This window comes from Euprymna scolopes, chromosome 46 (assembly GCF_053919585.1).
Source record: "Euprymna scolopes isolate OS-2025 chromosome 46, ASM5391958v1, whole genome shotgun sequence".
Lineage (NCBI taxonomy): Eukaryota > Metazoa > Mollusca > Cephalopoda > Sepiida > Sepiolidae > Euprymna > Euprymna scolopes.
Window position 1 is genome coordinate 73,390,188 of NC_136527.1, and position 21,140 is coordinate 73,411,327.

Genomic DNA, 21,140 nt, shown 5'->3' on the forward strand with positions numbered 1-21,140 from the left:
GGTGATCGAATTATCTCAGTGTGGCCTTGGATATCAGCACGTAAACATGTGGGTATAATTGATTCTGAACCATACTGTATACTGTTTTACTTATTTTGTTCGACAATTATAAATGCGGTCGCTGTTTTCGTGTGTGAAATATTTGTGCACTTCCTTTATTATTTTCTTATTTTTTGGTATCATGTATTCATGCTCATTCCCTACTCAGGTATTCCTGCTTTTTTTTTTTTAGTGCTAATATTGATGTGACTCGCTATTCTTCTCATAATTTCAATTGGGGCAGTGCTTGTCAAAGGAGGTGTGTTCTTGACTTAAACAAAAACCCAACAAGAGAAACTAATCAAAAGCAAAACAGGTTAGAATAAGAAAAGCTCACATAACTTGCGCCACGCAGTTCGGACATGTTTTTTTTTTTTTTTACTCACGTTCACCCCCTAACAAGGCATACGGGTAACCATTTGGAAATACCAGGTGCTGTATGTGCTCTCCGCTTATCTTGGCATTGTTTCCAGTTGTCCTGGACTTCTCCTTGCCACTGGAATCAAACATTGCCGATTGAGAAAAGGTGTGGTTGGAGATTGTGCAACTCTTGTTTCACAATTCTAAGCGCAGCTACCCTTACAGAGGGTATCCATTGTCTCTCAGAAACCAGTCTTTTATATCTGGGGTGACAATATTTTTTCTGAGAGCACCTTTTTTTTTTTTTTTTTTTTTTTTATTACTCACATCCCCCCCCCCCCCCAACAAAATATATCGCCACTCGGACTTAAGGGGCTAGTACTTGGTACCGTACCTAGGAAAGATTAACAAGATGTCGGTTTACGTTACATTTAAATTTCTGCATATCAGTACAGTCAGGGAAGCAGGTAGCAGGAAGGGAATTCCAAAGTCGAGGGAAGAAACTATTACAATAGAAAGCTTTCTGGACATTTAGGGACCTCGACAGTGAAGGGGTGTGATTTTGTTGCTAAGTGGGTTTGTTGGGGATACGTATGTCGAGCGGGCACAAGTGCAACAAGTTCATCAGAGCACATTCCATCTAAAATACTTGTAAAACAGTCACAGGGATGCAACATTGCGGTGATGGGACAGGGGTTGGAGCGTAGTTGTGGCACCGACTAGATAAGAGTGAGAGATGTGGCAAGAATACTTCACCCTTTTTTGGGGGGGAGGGGGTCACCACTTCTCAAGGCCCGAAAGCCACTCAGGGATAATGGGAGAATAGTAGCCTTGAAGAGGTGCAGGATACTTTCAGGTGTAAGTCATCTACTAGCACGATAGCGGGAACTCACCTTCTTTGCAGCAGCCTTTGCAATGTCCTCAATGTATTTGTTCCAGTTCATATTGGCCATGAATGTTAGGCCGAGGAGTTTGAAAGAAGAATTCTCAGGTAGGGTGTTATTTTTTATGGATATCGTTGGTTGGAGAGGTGTCTTGTAATTGTTAAAGGAAAACAGCTTAGTCTTACTAGCATTAAATGTTACCATCCATTTGCGGCCGCGTTCCACTGCAGTCTGGAAGTCATTTTCTAACGATTCTGCCATTGTCTTGGATTTTTCTTCGCTCATGCATGTTATAGAGAGTTGTATCATCAGCAAATATAGCCATCTCGGACACAATATTACCAGGGAGGTCGTTAATGAATATCAGCAATAATATTAGTTCAAAGATCGATCTCTGAGACACTCCCGGAAAGCTCCATGCTTTGATAAACTTCTGGGTTTGACCTTTACTCCTGACCGGAAATGGAACACGTACATCAAGTCAGTTGCCAAGGTCGCTGGAAATATGGTAGGATCGTTCTACCGCTCCAGAAGATATCTCACTACTAACGCAATTCTCTATCTATATAAAAGCCAAGTACGTCCAAGGATGGAGTACTGTTGCCACATCTGGGCAGGAGCTGCTAAAAACAGCCTATCCTGCCTTGACAGAGTACAAAATAGGCTTTGTGGTTTACTGGGGGATGCCTTTTTCTCTTCCCTGCAACCTCTCTCCCACAGAAGGGACGTTGCGAGCCTGTCGTTCTTTTATCGTTATTTCCATGGGAAGTGCTCGTCTGAGCTCCAATCTCTGCCCCCCCCTCGTCAATCTTTCACAAAAAACACCCATTTAGCTGAAACCACTGTCATTAATTTCCCCCACTCTTTATCTGTGCCTAAATCAAAACGTAGATTCCATGTACAAAGCTTCTTTCTTAGAAGTGCACGCATGTGGAACTCTGTTCTGTTTGCCTGTTTCCCACCTGACTACAACTTGGATGTCTTCAAGTCCAACATAAACAAATTCCTGATAAACCGCCCCCTTAATAAGACACTTTATCAGATCTCTATTACTAACGATTACTATGATAGTGTCCCATTGATTACTGTACACGCAATAACCTTTATCCCCGAGTGGCCCCCCCGGGCCTTGATAAGTGGTGACTTCCATGTAAAAGAAAAAAAAAAGAAAAAAACAAGCCTGTTAACTGCTTCATTTTTTTTTCTATTGCTTGACTTTGAATTTAATTTATCGTCGACTTGTACATATTACTAGCGGAGAGTACTCAGCGTTGCCCAGGAGGAGGATATTGGCACAAAGATGAAGTGAAATTAAAAAAGACTTCTACGTGCTTAAAATAAAAAATAAAAAAAAGATATAGAGAGAGGTGCCTAATTAGTTTTTCACGCTAACCATTAATAGGACAATGAATCCAAATAGGACAGTGAATTCAATGAGTTGGGAATTAACTTTTGCCCGGGTGGAGAATATTGGCGCAAGGACGAAATAAAAAATTTAAAAAAAAAAAACAACAGCAATAAAAAAAAACGTTAGAGAGAGCAGTACGATCAAACTTTAAATGTTGTTGCCTTTTTTTTCATGTTGTTGCCTTTTTTCATGTTGTTGCCTTTTTTCATGTTGTTGCCTTTCTTTCATGCTGCCTTTATTCATGTTGCCGTTTTTCATGTTGTTGCCTTTTTTCATGTTGTTACCTTTTTCATCTTGCTTTTTTTCATGTTGCCGTTTTTCATGTTGTTGCCTTTTTTCATATTGTTACCTTTTTCATCTTGCCTTTTTTCATGTTGCCTTTTTTCATGTTGTTGCCTTTTTTCATGTTGTTACCTTTTTCATCTTGCTTTTTTTCATGTTGCCGTTTTTCATGTTGTTGCCTTTTTTCATGTTGTTACCTTTTTCATCTTGCCTTTTTTCATGTTGCCTTTTTTCATGTTGCTTTTTTTCATGTTGTTGCCTTTTTTTTCATTTTTTTTATTTTGCTTTTCCTTTTTCACATTGATTCCTTTCTTTTTAACAGGGATAAAAAGAATGCCACTGCAGTGATCGGCAGAGAAACGGCACCTGCGTTTGCGAGTGAGGACATGTATGTCGAAGACAGAGCATCTTCAAAATTTGGTAAAAGAAAATAAACTCACAAGTGAAAAGAAAAAAAAACAAAAAAAAACAAGTAGAGCACGAGTTATCTACCTTTGCGATTTCTGACGTTGATATTAAAACCCTACTTTTTGTATCTAAAAGTTATTAAAAGAAACGTTTTAAGTTAAGGTTGTGTAAGCGACTAGATCAGGAAGGTTAACTAATTTGCATATTTCTTAGAAAAGCAAGCGTTGTCGGTGTGTGTGTGTGTGTGTGTGTGTGTGTGTGTGTGTGTGTGTGTGTGTGTGTGTGTGTGTGTGTGTGTGCTAAAAAGTTTCTACCATACTTCTCTAAATATTTGGTCAGAGGAAAAAGATAAAATACTGCAAGAGGAATGACGTCTTAGGACTCTCGCTGAACTGTCTCTATGCTATACTGTGTGTATATAAAGATAGGACTCTCGCTGAACTGTCTCTATGCTATACTGTGTGTATATAAATATAGGACTCTCGCTGAACTGTCTCTATGCTATACTGTGTGTATATAAAGATAGGACTCTCGCTGAACTGTCTCTATGCTATACTGTGTGTATATAAAGATAGGACTCTCGCTGAACTGTCTCTATGCTATACTGTGTGTATATAAAGATAGGACTCTCGCTGAACTGTCTTTATGCTATACTGTGTGTATATAAAGATAGGACTCTCGCTGAACTGTCTCTATGCTATACTGTGTGTATACAACAATATATATATATATATACATACGTTTTATTTTTTATTACCGTATCTTTCTCTTAAGTTACATTATTGTTTCAGCTACCCGGCCGTTTTTTTTTTGTTTTTTTTTTGCCGTCTGTAGTTACCTTAGACTTTTACAGAAAGTAAAAGTCTGAGGAAGCTACAGACGGCCAAAAGAAAATGGCCGGGTAGCTGAAACAATAATGAAACTTAACAGAAAGATGCGGTAATAAAAAATAAAACGCATATTTGCTCTACAACAGTATTGAGCACTTTCTTCAGTTTTTATTAATTACCATTTCCACTATATATCCACTCTAGGACTCTTCAGGCTGAAGAGTCCTAGAGTGGATGAAACGCGCATTATTCAGTGTAGCTTAATCGCCATATACATTTTATAAATTACTAACTAGCCCTACCTACATATTGAGCACTTTTGAAGTAAATACTTAAAGTTTACGCATAAATCTATACTTTCGTATATTAATTTTATGTGAGTAAATTAAGTAGTTATATATAGATATATATATATATATACATATATATATATATAGATATAGATATATATACATACACATACATATCTATATATATATATATATATATATATATATATATATATATATATATATATATAGAGAGAGAGAGAGAGAGAGATACGTATATATATATATATATCATGAAATATAATAATATCTATAATATAAAGCTGAACGTCTGTGTGTGTTTCTGGTCACGAATAGGCTCCTATATGGTTGACTATTATAGAAAACTGATCACATATAATGATAGAAGATGTATCGAGACGCAGGAATGGGTATGTTTGATCTGGCATAATAATGATTCATTAAAATTGTGAGGTCTGCGTACGCGCCTGGTCCACAAAGTATGGAAATAAAAAATTAAAAAATAAACGTTTACAAGTGTTTTTGATATAGATGTACATAATAATACTTTGATAAGTATGTTTTAACTTAAATAGGGATGGTATAATAAAATTGGGGGCCTGCGTTCGCACCTGGCCTCCATAGAATGGAAATAGGCACAAACTTTAATAAAGACTTTTCATATCTATCTGCGTAAGTATACTTTGATAATTATGTTTCAGTTTGAAGAAATATGGTATAATAAAATTATGGGGTGTTCGTTTGCGCCTGACCTCCATAGAATGGAAATATGTCACAAAGTTTAATAAGGTTTTTTTTAATATAGATCCACAGAATATTGTGATAAATGTTTCAGTGTGAACAGGTATGGTATAATAAATTATGAGGTTTATCTATTTTATTTTTACTTTCATCATATTTTAATTTGGTTTTGATACCCCCAAATTCGAAGCTATCTCTTTACAACCCTTCCTTTTCATAACCTATCATACTTTAATAAATCAGAGTCCATTTTCTGTAGGCTGTTTTTGAACCCAGTCAACGACGGGTACTTTTGCTAGTATATATATATGCATTTAATAATATATGCATATATATATATATATATATATATATATATATATATATATGCATATATATATATATATATATATATGCATATATATATATGCATATATATATATATGCATATATATATATATATATATATGCATATATATATTTATATATATATATATATATGCATATATATATATGCATATATATATATATATATATATATATATATGCATATATATATATGCATATATATATATATATATATATATATATATATATATATATATATATATATATATATATACTTATATGTAATTATACTGAGTTCGTGAAATTCAGTAAATTTTCATATACCAATGATTTTTAAGCCAAAAATGGTTGACTTAAAGAGTAAGCTACAAAATTATCAAAGTTTATAATTGAGCATTAATATACTGTGTAAGCAAAATCAAGACTTCAAAACAAGGTGTTGGTGGCAACAAAAAGTGTATTTTATTTTACGTCACAATTGTTTCCATGTCCAGTTCGACAATTTCAAGCATTATGTCGTTTGAAAATTTTCAAAACCAGCATTTCTTCAGATTTTATGAATAAACATACTTTTGGCAATTGAGCATTTTTTGAAGATAAGGAAAGGGAAATCCCTAGCTAGAAAAGCATGCGAGAAACATCTACCTTTGTTGTGGTTACGGAAAATCTCATTTAAATATTAATATATCGCCTAATTTTCGTATCCTTATTTAAGAGCAGAGTCATGACAAGTTGTTACAGAGAGCCCTAAGCCATTAAAAAAAACAATTTTAAAATATGACCCATATGTTCCTGAATTAGATCTTGTTATTTCTTTGTTACCCAATACTTAATTTTTAAAAAATTTTGTTTCGATATTATGGCCGTAACAGCCTTGCAAAAATGTTATGGTTAGTTTTAGTTTCGTATTAGTGGCAGGTAATGTTTATAGATTATCGTTATATTTGTGCTCGGATTTAAAACCCTTTCAAAGTTTAATTGAATACGAGAGTAAATAAAATGGGTGCATTAAAGATATATATAAAAATATATATATATATAAAAATCCTTGTATAATATTACGGGTGAAGTATTCTAATCTATTTATTGTTATTTAATGTTTTAAGATTCGTTGTTATTCTACTTGAAAAATGTTTTCATATCGTTAAGTAGGATAAAATGAAGGGAGATAATCCAATTATATTGTTAAGTATTGTTAGTTAATTTTGTTTGAAATTGGGTCGATTTGTATCCTATAATGGTCAAAGGGAGGTAATTCAGGCCGTTTGGTGTTTTTGGTTCATTGATTACTAGAAGGCGTCTATGATTAAATAATTCATTTAATAATTGATTTAACTTAATCAGACAGATCCAGAACTTGCTACGGTGGCTTACTTAACCAATTAAGTATATAAATTTTGTTTTGATCTCAAAGATGATGATGATGATGATGATGATGGTGATGATGATGAACACCTGCAAATGCACCATATGTCACACATATTGATCAAGCATGGCTTATTTAGGCAAGTGATCTTAATCACAGCAGAAAATCAATACTAATAAAAGATCAATACTAATAAAAGATCAAAAAAAAAAATCAATACTAATAAAAGATCAATACTAATAAAAGATCAATACTAATAAAAGAACATTTGGATTTAATAAGTTCTTATGTGATAAGAAAAAAAGACTTAGGAGTGGAGGGGGGGGGGGGAGAAGCGATAGTAGGAGGAGGAGAGGAAATAGTAGGAGGGAGGAGAAGCGATAGTAGGAGGAAGAAGAAGCAATAGTAAGAGGGAGGTGCCAATAGTAGGAGAGGGAGAGGCAATAGTAGACGGAAGGAGAAGCGATAGTAGGAGGGAGGAGAAGCGATAGTAGGAGGAAGAAGAAGCAATAGTAAGAGGGAGGAAGCAATAGTAGGAGAGGGAGAGGCAATAGTAGACGGAAGGAGAGGTGATAGTAGGAAAAAGGAGAAGCGATAGTAGGAGGAAGAAGAAGCAATAGTAAGCGGGAGGAAGCAATAGTAGGAGGGGGAGAAGTAATAGTAGGAGGGAAGAGAAGCGATAGTAAGAGTCGGGAGAGGCAATGGATACTTTTTCTCCTCTTCTACCCACTTTGCTGACTACTCTTCCCACTCCTCTTTCTCCTTCTTTCACATACCTGCTATGCATAGCATCACTTACCTCCCTCCACCTACTGTAACATTACCCAACACGTTGTCGCCTCAGTCGCAAATAGACAAAAAATAGAAATGAACTTCGACTCGTTTTTTTTTTTTTTTACAATGACGTTTATTTCCTCATTCTCCTGCCATGCGTGACTTCTCGTTTTTTTTTTTTTTTTTTTTTTTTTTACATGGTGGTCACCACTTATCAAGGCCCGGAAGCCACTCAGGGATAAGGGTTATTGCAAGTACAGTACGTTAGTGTGGAGATTTAATGAAGTGTTTACTTAAGGGGGCGGTTCGTTAGGAATTTGTTAACGTTGGACTTGAAGACATCCAGGTTGTGGTCAGGTGGGGAGCATATTCTGCTATTCTCGTTACGGCTGTGACGTCTCTCACATGATCGTTTTTCTCAAATGTGCTCTTGAACGTCACCCCCATCTCTAACATGATCGTTTCTTAAACATGTTCTCTCTTTCCTTTTTATAGCCTTCTTTTTCCTTACTGTGACGTCATTCCGCTCTGTCAGACTACTAGCATTTCTCCCATCACCACTTCTGGATTTTTTTCTTTTCTATATCGCATAAAAATTGTTCAGTTTTCTTTCGATAAAGTCAAAAGACAATGACAGAATCGTTAGAAAATGACCTCCGGACCATTATGGAATGGGGCCACAAATAGATGGTAACACTTAATGCTAGTAAAACTAAGCTGCTCTCCTTTAACAATTACAAGACGCCTCTCCAACCCCCTATATCCATGACAAATAGCACCCTACCCGATAATTCTACCTTAAGCAAAATTTACATAAAATAAAGTTTTGAATATCAATATATGATCATTGTTGTAATGGAGTAAGAATGGAACTACAAGTAATTTTCACGTGCAGGAGTACTTCACTGAAGAAATTAAGTGAAATGTTTTGTTAATAAAGGAACATCCGAAACAAATGACAAAAAATTGAGGTCCTGGACTAACAGTAAATCAAAGATCGTCTATTACGATGTGAATTTATTTTATTGAACTATTCAACTTTAAAACTCCTCGGCCTAAAATTTACAGGCAATATAAACTGGAACAAATACATTGAAGACATTGCAAAGGCTGCTGCAAAGAAGGTGGGTTCCCTCTACCGAGCGAGAAAACTACTCACCCCTGAGAGTATCCTGTACCTCTACAAGGCCACCATTCGCTCATGCATGGAGTATTGTTGCCACATCTGGGCTGGTGCATCTATCACTAGTCTCTCCCTCTTAGATAAAGTTCAAAAAAGAGTTTTCAATCTAATCGCTCCCACCTTATCAACTAAGCTCCAGCCCCTGTCTCATCACTGCAATGTTGCATCACTGTGCCTTTTTTACAAATATTTTAATGGAATGTGTTCTGATGAACTCGTTTCACTAGTACCCCCTCGACATACACATCCCCGACAAACCCGCTTAGCAATAAGATCCCACCCCTTCACTGTTGTTATCTCAAAATGCCAGAAAGCTTTATATTCTAATAGTTTCTTCCCTCGAACAGCTAGACTTTGGAATTCCCTTCCCGCTGCTTGCTTCCCTGGCTGTACTGATATGCAGAAGTTTAAATGTAACATAAACAAATACCTTGTTAGTCTTTCCAAGACATCTCCCCAAATAGTAGCCCCTTGAGGTAACATCACTTAAAGAAGGTGCACCATTCCTCGTAAAAGCTAGTGTGGGTTAGCTATACCAAGGAGATCTTTCCTCCCCCCCAATTAACCATTTTTATACATTGCAGCATATCTTTTGTTTTGATCGCTTGATCTTACTGGATTCCAGGACAAGAATTTATCTAGTTTGGTGAAGTATCCAGCTTCATGCTATTACTTGAGGTAACATCACTTGGAGAAAGTGCACCATTCCTCGTAAAAGCTAGTGTGGGTTAGCTATACCAAGGAGATCTTACTTGGCCAGCGAATACTAAGTGATTTTGAATATTTGGTCAGGGTTTACTTCTATGGAAAAAGTATCCTCAAGCCAGGTTTTTCTGACAAACTCCTATACAGACCTTAGACACTTGAGGATAGTTTCTAGTAGGCATTCAAGTTCTCTCCTATAAGTTCTCATATATATATATATATATATATATATATATATATATATATGTGTGTGTGTGTGTGTGTGTGTGCGCGCGCGCGCGCGCGTGTGTGTGTGTGTGTGTGCGCACAAATTGTGCGCACAAATTGAAATTATTACGTAAACATTTCTAAAATATATGTTTTTTCATGGCAAATATGAAAATGCCTTTTTTTTTTTAATTTTTCACAGGCGGTAAGGCTATTGGGATACCAGGTGAAATCCGAGGTTTGTGGGAAGCCCACCAAAGGTTTGGGAAGCTTCCTTGGAAGACACTTTTCCAGCCAGCCATCAAAATGTGCCTTGAAGGATATCCATTGGCGCCGGACACAGCTAACGCTATCCATGGTTCTGCAGAAATAATTAAGGCCAACTTTTCCGAGTTAAAGTAAGTAGCAGGAATACTTGTTTTATTTCCATTATTTTTATTTTCTTACAATAGTCACTGCTTATTAAGGCCCAGAGGCCACTCAAGGATAAAAGTTAATGAGTATCAAGCACCGTGGTGGTCAGTGATGGTCAGTGAGGGTGGAAATTGGGTATAAAGTAATTATTTAAAAGGAACAGCTCAACAAAACTTTGTTTACTTTGGACTTGAAAACGACTATGTTATAGTCAGCTGGTAAGCAGTCTCACGGTATTGTGTTTCACAGGTGAGCAGTTCTAAAAAAAAGATTTGCTCATGGAATTTTTTGTTTAGTTTTAGAAACAGATACTAAGTACTTTATCTGTTACGCCAGGGGTCCTTGCTGACGGAACAAGACCATACAACACCCATAAATTAAACTTTCTTACTTACTTAATAATAAAATTGAGTATTTATTAATAAGAATTTAAGGTTTAATGTTTTATTAGTAACCTAATAATAATGTTGGGTATGAATTGATGAGAATTTTAGTTCGAATGTTTCCTGATAACCTAATAATAAAGTTAGGTATTTATTTATAAAGATTAAATGTCTAATGCTTTCTTACTGAATTAATAATTAAGTTAAGTATTTATTTATAAGTATTTAATGTCAAACGTTTTCTTACTAACCTAATAATAAAGTTAGGTATTTATTTATAAAGATTTAATGTCAAATGTTTTCTTACTAAACTAATAATTAAATTAAGTATTTATTTATAAGTATTTAATGTCGACTAACGAACCTAATAATAAAGTTAGGTATTTATTTAAAAGGATTTAATATCGAATATTTTCATACTAACCTAATCATAAAGTTAGGTATTTATTTATAAAGATTTATGGTCGAATGTTTCCTTACTAACCTAATAAAAAATTATGTATTTATTTATAAGGAATTAATGTTAGATTTTTTCTTACTAACCTAATAATAAAATTAAGTATTTATTTATAAGTATTTAATGTCGAATGGATTCTTACTAACTTAATAATAAAATTAAGTATTTTTCATAAGGATTTAATGTCGAATGTTGTCTTACTAACCTAATAATAAAGTTAGGCATTTATTTATAAAGATTTATTGTCGAATATATTCTTACTAACCTAATAATAAAGTCAGATATTTATTGGTAAGTATGTAATGTTGAATGTTTTCTTACTAACCTAATAATAAAGTTATGTATTTATTTGTAAGTATTTAATGTCAAACGTATTCTTACTAACCTAATAATAAAATTAAGTATTTATTTATAAGGATTTTATGTTGAATGTTTTCTTACTAACCTAATAAAAAAGTTTCATGCAAGCTGATCTATAAACAGCCAATGTTCCTTATCAACATAATAAAGCAGCAATTTGGACAATAATGTTAACCGTATTATTTAAATCCTTTGGACTACTGTTCTAATGACCTCTGACCTTGTTCAGCTGTATCTGGTCAAACTCGGGAATTTTAAGTGTTCACCATACTGAAGATTTACTCTTTAATCTCCAGAAGAATATAACTTTACAATTGAATTTTACTAAGTACTTTATCCAATATGCCATGGGTCCTTGTTCTAAGGAACCATGGTGTGGTGGGTAAAGTACTCGGTAAATTCAGTTGCAAAGCTGAAGGTTTGATCATCAGCGTGGGTGAGGCTCAAAATACAATCGAGAGTGTTCTACCCCGTCTCCTTAACCCTAACTCTCTTCCCATAGATTAAATGAAAGCTTCTGTTCGAAATGTACCGAGTTTGACAGAAAGATTCCCTAGTTCGGCAGGAAGATCCCCGACTTCAACAGAAAGATTCCCGATTTTGACAGAAAGATTCCCGACTTCAACAGAAAGATTCCCGAGTTCAACAGAAAGATTCCCTAGTTCGGCAGAAAGATTCCCGACTTCAACAGAAAGATTCCCGATTTTGACAGAAAGATTCCCGACTACACAGAAAGATTCCTGAGTTCAACAGAAAGATTCCCTAGTTCGGCAGAAAGATTCCCGACTTCAACAGAAAGATTCCCGATTTTGACAGAAAGATTCCCGACTTCAACAGAAAGATTCCTGAGTTCAACAGAAAGACTCCCTAGTTCGGCAGAAAGATTCCCGAGTTCAGCAGAAAGATTCCCGATTTCGACAGAAAGATTCCCGACTTCAACAGAAAGATTCCTGAGTTCAACAGAAAGACTCCCTAGTTCGGCAGAAAGATTCCCGACTTAAACAGAAAGATTCCCTTGTTCGGCAGAAAGATTTCCGACTTCAACAGAAAGATTTCCGAGTTCAACAGAAAGATTCCCTAGTTCAGCAGAAAGATTCCCGAGTTCAACAGAAAGATTCCCTAGTTCGGGAGAAAGATTCCCGAGTTCAACAGAAAGATTCCCTAGTTCGGCAGAAAGATTCCCGAGCTCAACAGAAAGATTCCCTAGTTCGGCAGAAAGATTCCCGACTTCAACAGAAAGATTCCCTAGTTCAGCAGAAAGATTCCCGATTTTGACAGAAAGATTTCCGACTTCAACAGAAAGATTTCCGAGTTCAACAGAAAGATTCCCGACTTCAACAGAAAGATTCCCGACTTCAACAGAAAGATTCCCGATTTTGACAGAAAGATTCCCGACTTCAACAGAAAGATTTCCGACTTCAACAGAAAGATTCCCGACTTCAACAGAAAGATTCCCGACTTCAACAGAAAGATTCCCGACTTCAACAGAAAGATTCCCGATTTCGACAGAAAGATTCCCGACTTCAACAGAAAGATTCCCGAGTTCAACAGAAAGATTCCCTAGTTCGGCAGAAAGATTCCCGACTTCAACAGAAAGATTTCCGACTTCAACAGAAAGATTCCCGACTTCAACAGAAAGATTCCCGACTTCAACAGAAAGATTCCCTAGTTCGGCAGAAAGATTCCCGACTTCAACAGAAAGATTTCCGACTTCAACAGAAAGATTCCCGACTTCAACAGAAAGATTCCCGACTTCAACAGAAAGATTCCCGACTTCAACAGAAAGATTCCCGATTTCGACAGAAAGATTCCCGACTTCAACAGAAAGATTCCCGAGTTCAACAGAAAGATTCCCTAGTTCGGCAGAAAGATTCCCGACTTCAACAGATAGATTCCCGATTTTGACAGAAAGATTTCCGACTTCAACAGAAAGATTCCCGAGTTCAACAAGAAACACCTGAAGAAGGTTGGAGGTTACAGTGGGCGAAACATCGTGCAAATAAAACTCCAAATGAGAAAAATGGTCCGAAGAATCAAAATAATACGAATAATCAATCCTCATTTAAGAAATTCAGTTAAAATTTTTTTTAGTATTTTTTCAAGTAAAGATTTGGAAAATAAACAATTTTGTAGTTTTTTGTTTGTTTGTTTGTTTGTTTGTTTGTTTGTTTGTTTTTTGCTTTTTTTTTTTTTTTTTGAAACTTTGAATTCTTAATTCTTTTAAGGGATTTCTTGTGGAACAAGGAAACTAATGATTGGTTCAAAGAAGGAGAAATTATCAAAAATCCCCGCCTGGCCAAAACTCTACAGAAAATTGCTGACAACGGTGTTGATGAATTTTACACTGGAGAACTTGCCAACGAAATTGTTGCAGATATTCAAGACGCAGGTTAGTTTTGGTGCCGTCCAACAAGATGCTTAAAACTACAATTGCCCAAATCGGTGTTCCATGTAAGCTGAAAAGTTTGAACAAAAAGCTTTTACAGTTTTTATTAATGTTTTCTTACTAATCTAATAATAAAATTAGGTATTTGTTTATAAGGATTTAATATCGAATGTTTTCCAACTAACCTAATAATAAAATTAGGCATTTATTTTTAAGGATTTAATGTCGAATCTTTTCCTACTAACCTAATAATAAAATAAGTATTTATTTATCGGGATTTAATGTCAAATGTTTTCTTACTAACCTAATAATAAAATTAGGCATTTATTTATTTATTTATTTATAAGTATTTAATGTTCTTACTAACCTAATAATAAATAAGTATTCATTTATCAGGATTCAATGTCGAATGTTTTTTTACTAACTTAATAATAAAGTTGGGTGTTTATTTAGAAGTATTTAATGTCGAATGTATTCTTACTGACTTAATAATAAAACTAAGTATTTATTTATAAGGATTTAATGTTTAACGATTTCTTATTAAACTAATAATAAAGTTAGGTATTTATTTACAAGCATTTAATGTCGAATGTAACTTAATAATAAAACTAAGTATTTATTTATAAGGATTTAATGTTTAACGATTTATTATTAAACTAATAATAAAGTTAGGTATTTATTTATAAGCATTTAATGTCGAATGTATTCTTACTGACTTAATAATACAACTAAGTATTTATTTATAAGGATTTAATGTTTAACGATTTCTTATTAAACAAATAATAAAGTTAGGTATTTATTTATAAGCATTTAATGTCGAATATATTCTTACGGACTTAATAATAAAACTAAGTATTTATTTATAAGGATTTAATGTTTAACGATTTCTTATTAAACTAATAATAAAGTTAGGTATTTATTTATAAGCATTTAATGTCGAATGTATTCTTACGGACTTAATAATAAAACTAAGTATTTATTTATAAGGATTTAATGTTTAACGATTTCTTATTAAACTAATAATAAAGTTAGGTATTTATTTATAAGCATTTAATGTCGAATGTATTCTTACTGACTTAATAATAAAACTAAGTATTTATTTATAAGGATTTAATGTTTAACGATTTCTTATTAAACTAATAATAAAGTTAGGTATTTATTTATAAGCATTTAATGTCGAATATATTCTTACGGACTTAATAATAAAACTAAGTATTTATTTATAAGGATTTCATGTTTAACGATTTCTTATTAAACTAATAATAAAGTTAGGTATTTATTTATAAGCATTTAATGTCGAATATATTCTTACGGACTTAATAATAAAACTAAGTATTTATTTATAAGGATTTAATGTTTAACGATTTCTTATTAAACTAATAATAAAGTTAGGTATTTATTTATAAGCATTTAATGTCGAATGTATTCTTACTGACTTAATAATAAAACTAAGTATTTATTTATAAGGATTTAATGTTTAACGATTTCTTATTAAACTAATAATAAAGTTAGGTATTTATTTATAAGCATTTAATGTCGAATGTATTCTTACGGACTTAATAATAAAACTAAGTATTTATTTATAAGGATTTAATGTTTAACGATTTCTTATTAAACTAATAATAAAGTTAGGTATTTATTTATAAGCATTTAATATCGAATGTATTCTTACGGACTTAATAATAAAACTAAGTATTTATTTATAAGGATTTAATGTTTAACGATTTCTTATTAAACTAATAATAAAGTTAGGTATTTATTTATAAGCATTTAATGTCGAATGTATTCTTACTGACTTAATAATAAAACTAAGTATTTATTTATAAGGATTTAATGTTTAACGATTTCTTATTAAACTAATAATAAAGTTAGGTATTTATTTATAAGCATTTAATGTCGAATGTATTCTTACGGACTTAATAATAAAACTAAGTATTTATTTATAAGGATTTAATGTTTAACGATTTCTTATTAAACTAATAATAAAGTTAGGTATTTATTTATAAGCATTTAATATCGAATGTATTCTTACGGACTTAATAATAAAACTAAGTATTTATTTATAAGGATTTAATGTTTAACGATTTCTTATTAAACTAATAATAAAGTTAGGTATTTATTTATAAGCATTTAATGTCGAATGTATTCTTACTGACTTAATAATAAAACTAAGTATTTATTTATAAGGATTTAATGTTTAACGATTTCTTATTAAACTAATAATAAAGTTAGGTATTTATTTATAAGCATTTAATGTCGAATGTATTCTTACGGACTTAATAATAAAACTAAGTATTTATTTATAAGGATTTAATGTTTAACGATTTCTTATTAAACTAATAATAAAGTTAGGTATTTATTTATAAGCATTTAATATCGAATGTATTCTTACGGACTTAATAATAAAACTAAGTATTTATTTATAAGGATTTAATGTTTAACGATTTCTTATTAAACTAATAATAAAGTTAGGTATTTATTTATAAGCATTTAATGTCGAATGTATTCTTACGGACTTAATAATGAAGTTTCATGTATTATGAAAAGTTTCACGAATCTTTTCCTACTAACCTTATAATAAAGTTAGGTATTTATTCATTTATTTTTCCTACACATCCTTTTCCATTTTATTCCATTGGCAAGTAGAAATTCAGGATGACTGGAAACAATACTGAGATAAGTGAGGAGTACATACCACGCCTGCTATTCCCAAATGATCATCTGGCCAGGCTCATTGTTGCTTAACTTTGGTGATCTGACAACAACTTGGCCCTGTCGGTGGGGCATTAGAATACACCGACTGCCCCCCCCCCTGCAGAGGGTAAAAGTCCCTCAATGGGAGTCCTGGATATGACCTTAAAATATATCCAGTGGTGAGGCCCCCAGCTTGCGGGCTTTGGGGAGTGTGGAGAACCCGTTAATTACCATTGCTCCCAGGTCCACTCTGACCCGGAGTGGTAGTACCTGTTAGGGTCCCAACTATGCTCTGAATTCCCAAATGGTCACCCATCTGGTACTGGCCAGGCTCAACGTTGCTTAACTTCAGTGATCATCATTTCCCTTCCTTTTACTTTTTTTTTTATCTAATTACTGGGATCTGTCATCGTTCATAAATAACACTACTAATGATTACTACGATATTGTCCCATTGATTACTATACACTCATTAACGCTTATCCTCGAGTGGCCTCCAAGCCTTGATAAGTAGTGTGACTCCTTTGGAAAAAAAAGAAAAGAAAAAAAGAAAAGAAAGGAAATTGTCGACGTCCTTCTATATACAGCGCCTTGAATTCCCAAATTGGTCAGGTCCTGGATATGACCTTAAACTATATCCGATGGTGAGGCCCCAGCTTGCGGGCTTTGGGGAGTGTGGAGCCACCCTTTAATTGCCATTGCTCTCAGGTCCACTCTGACCTGAAGTGGTAGTACCTGTTAGGGTCCCAACTATGGGTTAAATAGAAACCGACTTGAAAACAACAAATATATTATACTAAAAAATTTTTTCTTCAAAATCTTTGGATTCGGCATTAAATAACCCGAAAAGGGTTGATATGCCGTAAAACAAAAACAACCAACCAACCAACCAACCTGACAACAACTGGTGTGTCTGTTGTGCGGCCGAATGTCGGTGGCAATCGGCCGCACAACTAAAAGACGACACAGGCAAGAAGAAGACAAAAAAAAAAGAGATGACAAATGCAGCAGGTACGATCGTGAATGAATACAAATCCGTTTGGGTTTATTTTTCGTAAAGAATCCAAATGGTAGTAGGAGGTCTCGGGCCGAGGGTTTGATCGGGTCACTAGTGGTTACGGGAAACACGTGCTGGCTTGAGAAGCTGGACTGCTGGGAATCGGGTGCGTCAATGGCGAGTGATCGCTTTTGCTGCTACTGGATTCAGCCGTTGTCAGGGAGGTAATCAAAACAGTTCTGCGTGGACATGACTGCTGCTGCTCCTGAGTTTCACCGTGCGGCGATCTAGCTACGACTGGTTATTTATTTGCTTCCCACAAAACAAAATGTGACACACAGTCGATTTAATGTGGGAGATAACCATCTTCCCTCAAAAGGGGCATTCTGCAAGAATAAAATTGCCTTAGTATCCAGTTACGTCACCTCAGGGGAGTCTCTCGCCTCCCTGATTGCGCCTGTGGATCTGCAAACATTTTCATGCCCCGGGTCGCACGCATTGTACTCAAACTATAAAAATCCTTAGTTGTGAACCCGAGTCATTCCATTTTCGGATTACAATTTACAAAAAAAAAAAAAGATATTGTTGTCGATTGTCATAATGAAAATCACAAATCCAATCTTTCTCTCAGCAAGGTCTTTTGCCATCACCCAGGCACACCAATGATAATTAAAGATTAAAACAAGTCATATCTGCCTGGCCTCTCCAGCATTTCAGAAGACTTGACACCCCCCCCCCATGGGGAGCCCAATAGAAAAAAAAAACATAAAAACAATGCAGGGGCCAAATACGAGATAACTGCCAGTTCAAGTTAAAGACAGGAGGGGTGGGGGGGGGGGGCAGCGTTGTCACCCTGACTTAGTGTAAGTGGTCCGATTAAGGGAAGGTTGAATATTTGATTCTATTTTTATTACTAACTTTCCAGCATGAAAATTCCCCTCTCAGAAGGAACACACAACCAATTTAATTTCCCTTAAAAAAAAAAAGAGAGATTCGGCTAGACAATGGCCTGGAAATGGGTAATTATTTTAAGTTATATTTTCGAGTATTGTTGCGTAATTGCCTAAAAAAGGCAGAATCTCATTCATGGCAACTGAGCTGAGGGTCCTCATCCACAAATGTATTAACTTTTCGGGTTTTCCCTTTATCTGTCGTATCCTAGATTTTGAAAAAAAAAAAAACAAAAAAAAACACCTGAAATTTTCATCTGAATTTTTTTCTAGGTCCTATTTTTATCGGTGCTAGTTTCCAACACACACAATTATTCACGGATGCGTGTTTCGCCCGTAACTTTGCACCAGGGTTTTTATCCTGGGCCCCATAAAATCAACAGAGATTAGACCATTCTTGAAAGATTGGATTTGTGATTTTCATAACAATGAAAATCACAAATCGAATCTTTCTCTCAGCAAGGTCTTTTGCTGTCACCCGGGCACACCAATGATAATTAAAGATTAAAAACAAATCATATCTGCCTGGCTTCTCCTGCATTTCGGGAGTCTTGACCTCCCCCCGTGGAGAGTCCAATTGCCCCCTGGGATGGTCACGTCACAAGGAGATTGAGTGAATATTAGTTACAATTCGAAATGTTCATTGTATGAATATGTGTGTACTTGAATATTTGGCAGCGTGGCATGGTGTATGTGTGTTCATTATCTTTGTTCTTTGTTTCTTTGCCCATCGTCAGGTGGTAACCACGACGGGATAAGAACTTTGAATCTCCTGACTGCATCCACAGCAATTACTGCCTTCCATAGTTGTTGTCGTCTCACCATGTTTTTGGCCAAGTAATAGTTGGCCGAAACGTCGTAAAACAACAACCAATAAAGATGAGAATAATAGTCCGCAATAAATAAATTAATAAATAATACTGGGTGAGGCTCCGTGTTTTGACAAGCTTCTGGGTTTGACCTTTACTCCTGATCTGAAATGGAACACGTACATCAAGTCTGTTGCCAAGGTCGCTGGAAAGATGGTGGGATCCTTCTACCGCTCCAGAAGATATCTCACTACTGATGCAATTTTCTATCTATATAAAAGCCAAGTACGTCCAAGGATGGAATACTGTTGCTATATCTGGGCAGGAGCTGCTAAAAACAGCCTATCCTGCCTTGACAGAGTACAAAATAGACTTCGTGGCTTAATGGGGGATGCCCTTTTCTCTACCCTGCAACCTCTCTCCCACAGAAGAGACGTTGCGAGCCTATCCTTGTTTTATCGTTATTTCCATGGCAGGTGCTCCTCTGAACTCCAATCTCTGGTCCTCCTCGCCAATCTTTCACGAAAAACACCCGTCTAGCTGAATCCACTGTGAAAAATTTCCCCCACTCTATATCTGTGCCTAAATCAAAACGCGGATTCCATGAACAAAGCTTCTTTCTTTGAACTGCACGCCTGTGGAACTCTGTTCCGTCTGCCTGCTTCCCTCCGGACTACAACTTGGATGTGTTCAAGTCCAATGTTAACAAATTCCTAATGAACCGCCCCCTTAAGTAAACACTTCAGCAAATCTCCTCACTAACTTAATGTACTTGCAATAACCCTTATCCCTGAGTGGCTTCCGGGCCTTGATAAGTGGTGATCACTGTGTAAAAAAAAAAAAAAATCATCTTATTAATGAATTCCAATAAGATAATAATATATAACCATTCAGTACGGACCCGACCATGGAAGATGAGATAATGAATAAACATGGATTTATAAGATCAAAAAATTCGATCTCAATCGCCCTTCGGAGCCCGTGGCGCAGTGGATAAAGACATTGAATCTCTACAATTCTAGGTGAATATTGTCTGAAGATAACGGTTTCAATCCTACCCAAAGCCGGCCACAACAAAAATCTATTATATAAATATAATATAATATATATAAATATAATATATATAAAAGACTATATGTCTGTTTCCATATTTTCAAACTCTATCTCCTCCGGAACTAAAAGCCATAGAGCGGCCCTGGGGGCCTCAAATGCTTGGATATTTTACGGGCTGTTCTTTTATGGGTTTTTAGCTGGTCAAAATAGTTTTTAATTGGTTAAAAATGGGTCAAAGTTATATATATTTTGTACATTCATCTTAGTTTATTTTTAATTTTTAATTTTTAATCAGTTCATATGCGTGCCACGTTGCTTTCAAATGCACGTCACCTGCTTTGAATGCTACAGTTTTGCTTTTGGTTTCGATTCTAGCTGATGGCACCCAAATATTTTTTTTTTTTTTTTTTTTTTTTTAAATCACGGTTGTATAATAATATATACGAAACCTGGACAAATTAAAATATTATATGTAAACGTATTTTATGACCGGGCAAAGCCGGCCCCACCCCCTTGCTAGTATTTTTCAAACATTTTAAAATTCTGGTCTTAATCCAACAACAATTTCTTTCCATTTACAGGCGGCAATATAACTCTTGAAGACTTGAAGAATTACAGAGCCCGTGTCGAACCTGCTGTAACTATGCTAACCACAGATGGATACAGAGGCTTCTCGACGCCCCTTCCTTCAAGCGGAGCTGTTTACCTATACATGCTAAACATTCTTGAAGGTAAGTTTAGAGTCCTTTTTTTTACTTTAGGGTGCCAACCTAAGGGGGATAACTTATCTTAACTTATTGTAACTTAGCATGGATGCACGCATGGAAATACAT

General features: G+C 34.8%; 1 protein-coding gene across 2 annotated transcripts in view; it reads left to right on the forward strand.

Annotated features, from left to right (window-relative positions):
- LOC145270390 (glutathione hydrolase 1 proenzyme-like) overlaps nt 1-21,140 on the forward strand; it is a 189,485-nt gene that overhangs the window by 115,154 nt on the left and 53,191 nt on the right. For both annotated transcript variants that reach the window (XM_080126041.1, XM_080126040.1), the window contains exons 4-7: nt 3,296-3,393; nt 10,007-10,202; nt 13,644-13,807; nt 20,889-21,038. In XM_080126041.1, coding sequence (XP_079982167.1) covers nt 3,296-3,393; nt 10,007-10,202; nt 13,644-13,807; nt 20,889-21,038 — 608 coding nt within the window. The remainder of the gene's footprint in view (nt 1-3,295; nt 3,394-10,006; nt 10,203-13,643; nt 13,808-20,888; nt 21,039-21,140) is intronic.